Source organism: Oryza sativa, chromosome 4, assembly GCF_034140825.1.
Source record: "Oryza sativa Japonica Group chromosome 4, ASM3414082v1".
Classification (NCBI taxonomy): Eukaryota; Viridiplantae; Streptophyta; class Magnoliopsida; order Poales; family Poaceae; genus Oryza; species Oryza sativa.
Genome location: NC_089038.1, coordinates 35,712,559 through 35,722,650, shown reverse-complemented (window position 1 = coordinate 35,722,650; position 10,092 = coordinate 35,712,559). Strand labels below are relative to the sequence as shown.

Genomic DNA, 10,092 nt, shown 5'->3' with positions numbered 1-10,092 from the left:
CTAAAAAACGCAGGAGCAACTTATCAACGTATGATTCAGAGATGCTTCTCAACACAGATCGGTCGCAACGTTGAGGCCTATGTGGATGATGTAGTCGTTAAGACCAAGCAAAAGGATGATTTGATTTTGGATCTAGAAGAAACCTTCGCGAGCATCCGCGCTTTCAGGATGAAATTAAACCCTGAAAAGTGCACCTTCGGAGTACCGTCAGGGAAGCTGCTTGGTTTTATGGTGTCTCATAGGGGCATCCAAGCCAACCCGGAGAAAGTTATTGCTATCCTCAACATGAAACCGCCAAGTACCCAGAAAGATGTTCAGAAGCTGACTGGATGCATGGCGGCGCTCAGCCGATTTGTTTCAAGGCTCGGCGAGCGGGGGATGCCCTTCTTTAAGCTACTAAAGAAAACAGACGACTTCCAGTGGGGACCCGAAGCACTGAAGGCCTTCGAAGATTTCAAGAAACTCCTCACCGAGCCACCAGTCTTAGCCTCACCACACCCGCAGGAGCCGTTGTTGCTGTATGTATCAGCCACCTCCCAGGTTGTGAGCACAGTCTTGGTCGTCGAGCGCGAGGAAGAAGGCCATGTCCAGAAAGTCCAGCGACCGATTTACTTTGTCAGCGAGGTCCTAGCCGACTCCAAAACGAGGTACCCTCAGGTTCAGAAGCTGTTATATGGTATTCTAATTACTACCAGGAAGCTATCTCACTACTTTCAAGGTCACTCGGTAACGGTGGTCACATCATTTCCACTCGGTGATATACTGCACAACCGTGAAGCAAACGGACGGATTGCTAAGTGGGCTTTGGAGTTGATGTCTTTGGACATATCATTCAAGCCCCGAATTTCGATCAAGTCCCAAGCGTTAGCTGATTTTGTCGCCGAATGGACCGAGTGCCAGGAGGATACCCCCGCGGAGAAGATGGAGCACTAGACCATGCATTTTGACGGGTCAAAACGACTTTCGGGCACTGGAGCAGGAGTAGTTCTAATTTCCCCAACTGGAGAAAGATTAAGCTATGTGCTTTGGATACATTTTTCGACGTCCCACAACGTCGCCGAGTATGAGGCGCTCCTTCATGGACTACGGATTGCAATCTCCCTAGGGATAAAGCGTCTAATAGTTCGAGGCGATTCACAGCTGGTCGTCAACCAGGTTATGAAAGAGTGGTCCTGCCTTGACGACAACATGACGGCATATCGACAAGAAGTACGCAAATTGGAAGATAAGTTCGATGGACTCGAGCTCAGTCACGTTCTTCGACACAACAATGAAGCTGCCGATAGACTCGCCAACTTTGGATCCAAGCGTGAGGCGGCACCCTCCGATGTTTTCGTCGAACACCTTTATACGCCGACAGTACCTCACAAAGATGCTACTCAAGTTGCGGGCACTCATGACGTAGCTATGGTTGAAGCCGACTGGCGAGAGCCCCTCATACGATTTTTGATTTCTCAAGAACTCCCCCAAGACAAAGATGAAGCCGAGCGGATTTCAAGGCGGAGCAAACTTTATGTTATGCATGAAGCTGAGCTATACAAGAAAAGCCCTTCAGGGATTCTGCAACGCTGCATATCTTTAGAGGAAGGGAGACAATTGCTGAAAGACATACATTCTGGGATATGCGGAAACCATGCTGCTGCACGTACCATTGTCGGCAAAGCTTACCGGCAGGGTTTTTTTTGGCCTACTGCAGTGTCCGACGCCGACAAAATCGTGCGCACATGTGAAGGTTGCCAATTTTTCGCCAGACAAATTCATCTACCAGCCCAAGAGTTGCGGACTATCCCGCTGTCTTGGCCGTTTGCGGTTTGGGGGCTCGACATGGTTGGCCCGTTTAAAAAGGCAGTCGGCGGTTACACGCACCTCTTTGTGGCCATTGACAAATTCTCCAAGTGGGTTGAAGCTAAACCGGTTGTCACAATCACAGCGGATAACGCTCGAGATTTCTTCATCAACATTGTGCATAGATTTGGAGTGCCCAATCGGATCATCACTGATAATGGCAGACAATTCACTGGCGGAGTTTTTAAAGACTTTTGTGAAGACTTTGGAATTAAGATTTGCTATGCCTCAGTGGCGCATCCCATGAGCAATGGACAGGTGGAGCGAGCCAATGGCATGATACTTCAAGGGATTAAAGCGCGTGTTTTTGACCGGCTAAAACCCTATGCCGGCAAATGGGTGCAACAGCTGCCATCAGTACTTTGGTCTTTGCGAACTACACCCAGTCGGGCCACAGGCCAGTCACCTTTTTTCCTTGTCTATGGGGCAGAAGCAATGTTGCCGAGTGAAGTTGAATTCGAGTCTTTGCGCTTTTGAAATTTCCGTGAAGAACGCTACGAAGAGGACCGAGTGGATGACTTGCACCGATTGGAAGAAGTCCGCGAAGCAGCTTTGATTCGGTCGGCTCGATACTTACAAGGGTTGCGGCGTTATCATAATCGCAATGTTCGATCCCGTGCCTTTCTAGTCGGCGACCTGGTTTTGAGGAAAATTCAAACTACACGGGATCGGCACAAGTTATCTCCTCTATGGGAGGGGCCGTTTATCATCTCTGAAGTCACCCGGCCAGGTTCCTATCGACTCAAGCGCGAAGACGGTACTCTCGTCGACAACTCTTGGAACATTGAACATCTTCGTCGTTTCTATGCTTAAGCTTATCATTGTACTTCCTTATCTTAACTGTCAACATCAAGTTTTCTTCTTGAAGTTGTCAGTCGGGGGCTATCATCATAATAATGGAGTGTGATTTTTTACCAATTCAATTTGCTTACTTGGTTTATCATTGCCTTGTTCGATTTTTCTACTTAGTCTGCGAGGACTGAAAGTTTTTAATAGCTTCTTTGGGTTTTAGGCTCAACAAAGCTTGATAAAAGCTTTTAAGAAATCAAAGATTTCGCTAGAACTATCAAGCACAGCATATATACACCAGTATTGTACAAATTGAGCCTCCATTTGTTACATTCATACTCAATCAGAATCAGTCCTTTCATCATCAGAGTTATTATTGCTCGGCTGAAGGTCGTTGTTGCGGAATTGCTCTACAACGTCACTTGCAATCTTGTCAGCCGCGTTTTGAGCATTGCTGATAAGATCAAGAGCAGCCTCTTCGCTTGTCCCGTCTGCAAAGCCATCAATGGCGTCAATTTCAATTCTCGGGTACAAGGACTTGGTCATCGCCAATGCCATGCTAGCTCCCATACTTCCAGCTTTCTTGATGTTCTTGAAATATACATCCGGAGCAACTCTCAGCTTGTCGAAAATTTCGGTTGCGTCGAGTGCACTCGGACCACTGTTATTGAGGAACATAGCTTGGACGAGTGGTGTAGCGACATTGGCGACTTCATCTCTTGCTCCTTCAAGCCTCTTGATCTTACCAACCAGGACGTCAAACTGAGCTTGAGATTTGATTTTACGATCTACAAAACACATTTATGATAAGAATCTGCTGCATTTAAAAGAGAGACGTCCAGATTGCTAGCTGGCAGTACCTTCAACCTCCTTCAAGGCCGAGTCCCTTTGCGCAGCCAGTTCTACTTTGTCTTTTTTCAAGGCTTCAATTTGTTTCTCCATTTGAGCCATCCTGGTGGCTTGCGCTGTTTGAAATCCAAATGGTTGAGGATACAGTTAGGACAGCATAGATTAATGGGACAGATCTAGAAGATTACCTTTTGACGAACCACTCAGCTCGAAGTTTGAATCCTGGAGCTGAGCAATTCGCTCCCTTAATTCTTTTTCCGTCTTTTTGGCGAGCTCCTTGGCCTCGTGTAGCTGGTCCCTAACTGCTTCAAGAGTTCCCAAATGAGGAACCAGCTTCTCCAAAGTTGCGGTCTTGGCTTCATTACGAAGATGGATTCTCTACATGATGGTTCATGGTTTAGTTCTGCTAAAAAGAAAACAAAGTCATCAAAGGCAGTCGCCTGAAAGATTTACATTCACAATACGAGTGGCTTCCCCAAGCGCCTTCTTCAGCTGGCACACTTCCTCATCTTCTTTTTGACGGCTTATGACGATGCCGGCAACCTGTGAGATCTCGTCCCACCATTTGAGCAAGATAGGAGGACGAGAATCATCAGCCGCCTTTATGCGGAGAATTTCTTCTTCGCCATCGCCCGGTGGTCCTGATGTATTTCCAAGACATTAGGCAAATAAACTGGAGTTATTTAAATCGGTATCACTTGAGAAGATGAGTTACCTGAGGATGTTCCTAGCTGAGCGTGAGGTGACCCTTGTTCTTTATTTGGAGACCCAATCATTGAGTCTTTACTAGTCTCTGGTCCTTGGGAAGTTGTCGTCTGCGCTCCAACTTCAGGGATTTCTTGATCGGGACCTGCATCCGACTGGTTTCCAGTCGGGGGCTCTTGGGTTGTAGCAGTTTCAGCTGCTGTAGACTGGTTTCCAGTCGGCGGCTGGTCACTCGGATCGGCCTTATCACCCGAAGCATGGGCGCCAGTCGGCTGGCTTTCGGCAGTTGGCTCGGGATCCTTGGATAAATTTGGCTCTGTCACGGCTTGATCAGGATCTTTTCCAGTTGGATCTATGTCGGATGGTTTCCTGCAAAGTGTTCTTTCAATATTTAGTATAATTTCTATGAGAGAAGCATGTCAAAGGGAAATGGTACCGAGAGGTTTATACTTGGAAGATGTTCTAATCTTTGGCATTTGACGGCCAGCCAGTTTTTTCCTGGGCATGGTACGCTTCGGGAGTTTATTAGGCGAGCCCTTGTCCTCAGATTTGTTGTCGTCGTCGCCTTCATCGTTGTCAAGCACCAGTTTTCTCTTGCGAGAACCTGTCTGTCCAGTTGGATTGGAGGTTTGAGGTTGCGAATCTGATCTGATTGTTGGCCCTCCACCTCCCTGAACGGTGTGCTGGCGAGGAGACCGGCGCTGAGTGATTGGGGGATCAGATTTTATCAATACATATTCCTGAATAAGATGCCTCCATGGTTAGTTAACTCAACATGAAGACAAGATACTATTTTGGTCATAGGTTGAAGATTTCAGATACATACCTGCGGAGGCGGATTGAATGCATTATATGGCACAACTGGCAGCTGATGTGAGTAGCTGACGACAATAGCATTTGAGAAGATTTTATACATTCTCTCCTTCATGATTTTAAAATCCAGAGAGTCTGGTTCTTCGCGATTAGGATCATGCTTGCCGTCAAACTCAAAAGCTGTACGGGATCTTTCTTTAACTGGCGCCAGTCGGCATTTGATGAAGTGCCGAGTGATCTGCTCTCCTTGTAAGCCTTGTTCTTTGAGTTTTAGCATGCGGTCCATCAACTCTAAGGCTTGGGCTGCTTCGTCCCCAATCGGAAGAGAGTTCCAAGTATCTTGGTACACTGGAGGAAGACAAGAGTACTCGGGAAGAGCAGGCTCAGGATTCTGAACATAAAACCAGTTCGCATGCCACCCTTTGTTTGAAGTCTTGAAGGGCATTGAGAAGTACTTCTGGCTCAGAGTTCCCCTCAGCTGAAATCCGGCCCCTCCGACTACACATGGCTTGCTCTTGTTTGGTTGGGGTTTGAGAAAGAAGATTCGGCGAAACAGAGCGAAGTGGGGTTTAATTCCCAAGAAGGCTTCACAAACATGGATGAAATTGGCGATGTGGACTATGGAATTTGGGTTTAGGTGATGCAAGCTGATTCCATAGAAGTTTAATATCCCGCGGAAAAATTTCGAGGTCGGAAGAGCAAAGCCGCCATAAAAGAAATGAGAGAAGACCACAACCTCGTGTGTATCGGGGGACGGAAAAGCCTCACCGCACGCTGGCCGCCACCCGATGATCTCCTTGGCAGGGAGAACGCCGTGCGCCACCATCTCCTTCAGGTTCTCCTCCGTCACGTCGGATGGCGCCCATTGGCCTTCAAAGCTTTCTTTCTCTTCCGCCATTGATTTTACCCGAATGCGCTGATTTGATTCGGGGGATGGCTAGGGAGAGGTGAGGGATTGAGGCGGTGAATTACGGGAAGGATTTTGATGAACTTTTCGAAGGTGGATTTGAGTGGATTGGTGAACCCTAGTTTGCCGGCGCAGCTCCGTACTGTAGCAGGGAGTGGGGAAAATGGCGAGAGTTCCGGCGGGGAAGACGAAGTGGCGCTTGGATCACGGGATTTTTTGTTAAGGGTATCGGAGGTGCGAATGGGCTTAGGCCTGAACGGTACCTCAGCCCAATACTTTTAACAGCGTGGCCCATTGTGCTCCTTAGGGACTTAGGCATTTTTTGCTTTGGCAACTTATGCGCACAATAGTGTTGCCCAATGCTGATAAAATCTTTTTTTACGCGGTCATATAATTCTTCGGAATTATTGCAATGCGAATTTTCAGGTGTGGCCTGTCACGTTCTTTTAGGGACTCAGGCACTTTTCGCTTAGGCCAAAGTGCGCGTGATCAAGTGCCCAATACCTTAAAATCCTTTTATACCGCAGTTACTCAACTTTTTAGGAGTTGGTACAATGCATCTTAAAAGGTGTCAAACAGTAAAGCTTTATATAGCTGCCCCGCTGACTTTTTAATATAGTCATGGTGCTGTTTGGGTTTTTAAGCAATTGATTGGATACAATATCGTTGCTCTTTGCCACGTAAGTGTGTATTTTTATTGACCAATATTATGGCTTAGGCTGATTATATATTGTAGTCATTTTTTTAGGCGGTTGGTAAATCCTTTATGAGTTTATTTACTCGGATTTTACACCACACATGCCTGTTTTCATTATGGTGGATAGTCATAGCTTAGGCTATTAGACTTATTCATTACCATAATTTTTATAATATTTGGTGGGTAATCTTTAGAGTTTTTTATTCGGATGCCTGTCAAGTGTGTTCATTCGTGAACCTTTTAGAGTGTTAACCACTCGGATTCTTTTTATTATGGCTAAAAAGCAGTCGGCTAGAATGCCTCTTTAGGCGCCGCATATGCTTTTGTCATACGATGCATGATTGTGCTATTATTTTGTTCTCAACTATATGTTTAGTTTGTTAACTAATCACATAGTTGGGAGCTACACCTAATTAGGTGCATCTATTCGATGCACCATATTCCTTATTTTTTCGCCCTTTACAGTCTTCGTCTTCGCTACTCGGCAGGCCTTGGCATGAAAAGTTTGAAGCACTCGGATTATTATCTTTGAGAAGGCTATGATGGTTGACTGCAAAGGTCTCGGGGGCTACTGTGGAGATTATGGATATCCCATATCTACACGGCGATGATATTTGGACTGGATATAGGATACCGAATATATATAGAATATCTTATTTGTATCTCGGGTTCGTTTCTTAACTTGTACATCAAGGAAACACCTTGAGACTTAGTCGGTTACGACTGTATTTTACCTGTATCTGCATATTCCGTTAGGGATATAGATTATCTTTTGTAACACGGACTCCTTCCCATATATAAGGGGGGTCCGGGTGCCTCTAAGGGGAGAAGTTGATTTTCTCCAAATCATACAATCAATAATACACTCGGCGGATTCATCCCCGGACAGGAGTAGGGTATTACTTCTTGAATAAGAGGGCCTGAACCTGTATAAATCCTTTGTCTTCAAACCCATACACTTTTCCAGCTTGATAGCCACCCCCTTTTATTATTGCCGAAATCTAGTTTCGACACAAACAGTTCAACTCAGCCTACATGTCTGAAAATTTGTTTATGGATGATGTAAATTTAGCTTGTTGACCCCGGGAACACGCTCCAGAGATGCTGACTATCTTTCCCTTCCCCTTGAGCTTCCTAGAAGGTGCCAGGCGGTCGTATTCAAACGGGTGATTATTGTAGTTCCTCGATCGACAACTCCGACGTATTTCCCTGCAGATATACCAGCAAATTAAGTCACTGTTTAGATTCCACCTTAAAATTTTTCACTCTGTCACATCGAACGTTTGAACACCTGCATAAAGTATTAAATATAGGCTAAAAAATAACTAATTACACAGATTGCGACTAATTTGCGAGACGAATCTTTTAAGCCTAATTGCTCCATGATTTGTCAATGTGGTGCTACAGTAAACATTTGCTGATGGTGGATTAATTAGGCTTAATAAATTCATCTCGCAGTTTATTGACGGATTCTATAATTAGTTTATAATTAGTTTTTTTATTAGTGCCCGAACACCTCATACGACAACCTTCATGATATCCAATTTAACACACTAAAAATTTACATCCTTAGATCTAAGCATCTTAGGTGAACAAAACGTAGGTGGCCCCATTAATTGATGATGAAATGCAAACCTAAATCCCTCAAATTAAGCTGAAGTGTGTCGGCAATCAATCTTAAATCTAGCTCCCAAACAAAAGTAAAGATATACATGTACGCGCTAGCATGGGACTGGGAACTTGTATGTGGATCACCCAAGAGATCTCACGTAGTATTCACGTGTGGTTGCTTCCCAGTTACTCGACCTATCGCGCGACCCATGCATGCAATCCTGACTTCGATCTCTAGATTAAGATTAATTTCAACTCTGGTCTGCAGTATCATCACTGTTAATTCCTTCTCTTATAAATACCGGCACCATGCATCCATCTTGTTGGACGGGACCGAGGACAGATCACATCACCACAGTGTGGGTGTAATTAAGGTTGGGAAACGAGTAATTAGCTTAGGTTAATTAGGATTCGATCCATCGATACGATGGCGTTGAGAAGAATGGGCATCATTCTTGTGCTCTTGGCCATTGCTACTCTGCTCTCGCCGGCAGTGTCCGCACGGTTCATCTCTCTGCCCACCGACCATCTTCCAATCACTACGCCGCCCCTCGCCGACGGCCTCGGCTTCGACCTCTACAGCGACTCGTGCCCGCAGCTGGAGACCACCGTGCGCTCCGCCGTGCAGGCGGCGCTCCAGCAGGAGATCGCCCTCGCCGCCGGCCTCCTCCGCATCTTCTTCCACGACTGCTTCCCCCAGGTACTTGTTACTGATTTTGTTGTTGATTAAGTAATGAACACTAGGTTAGCTAGCTCTGTCAACCTAACCTAATTAACCTAATTGAATTTGCAGGGCTGCGACGCGTCGCTGCTTCTGACGGGAGCCAACAGCGAGCAGCAGCTGCCGCCCAACCTGACTCTGCAACCACGGGCGCTGCAGCTCATCGAGGACATCCGCGCCCAGGTGCACGCCGCATGCGGCCCCACCGTCTCCTGCGCCGACATCACCGCCCTCGCCACCCGCGACGCCATCGTCGCCGTACGTACAGATCGATACATGTTTGCCCATTGTGCATATATATATACTGCATCAACGTACTGATCGATGCTTGCATTGCAGTCCGGTGGTCTGCCCTACGACGTGCCGCTCGGCCGCCTCGACAGCTTCGCGCCGGCTCCCAGCGACGCCGTCTTCCAGCTCCCGCAGCCCACCTCCGACGTCTCCACGCTGCTCAGCGCCTTCCAGACCCGCAACCTCGACAACGTCGACCTCGTCGCGCTCTCCGGCGGCCACTCCATCGGCAGGGCGCGATGCAGCTCCTTCTCCAACCGCTTCCGCGAGGACGACGACTTCGCCAGGAGGCTCGCCGCCAACTGCTCTAACGACGGCAGCCGCCTGCAGGAGCTTGATGTCACCACCCCGGACGTGTTCGACAACAAGTACTACAGCAACCTGGTGGCCGGTCAGGGGGTGTTCACCTCCGACCAGGGGCTCACCGGCGACTGGCGCACCAGCTGGGTGGTCAATGGCTTCGCCGGCAACCACTGGTGGTTCTACGGCCAGTTCGGCAGCTCCATGGTGAAGCTGGGACAGCTCCAGGGTCCTTCAGGGAACGTCGGCGAGATCCGCCGCAACAGCTGCTTCGTGCCCAACAGCCAGACCATCCTTGCGGCCGCCGGCGACGATGGCTTCACGGCATCTGCTTGACATCATCACGTCAAAAGTCTTGTGTTGTACAAGACTCGATCTTGTTCTTGATCTGAGCACTAGCTAGCCGTCTCGTGCGTGCATGATAATACTGCGTACGTACTTTGTAGTGCAGTGCGTCCCACGTACGTGACGTATAGTTTAATAAGAGTATCTTTAATCTGTTGAAGATGCCTTGGCTCGTCGTCAATCCTTTGAGGTACGATCGAGAGATGTTTGAGAATTATA

The 10,092-nt window shown here is 47.4% G+C and overlaps 1 protein-coding gene across 1 annotated transcript; it reads left to right on the top strand.

Moving 5' to 3' along the window:
• Positions 1–8,493: 8,493 nt before the first annotated feature.
• On the top strand, positions 8,494–10,035 carry LOC4337483 (cationic peroxidase SPC4). The gene is made up of 3 exons (XM_015780054.3): positions 8,494–8,916; positions 9,010–9,195; positions 9,277–10,035. Exons 1-3 carry the CDS (start codon positions 8,644–8,646, stop codon positions 9,862–9,864), a joined length of 1,047 nt encoding a protein of 348 aa, XP_015635540.1. The 5' UTR covers positions 8,494–8,643; the 3' UTR covers positions 9,865–10,035.
• The last annotated feature ends 57 nt before the right edge of the window (positions 10,036–10,092 follow it).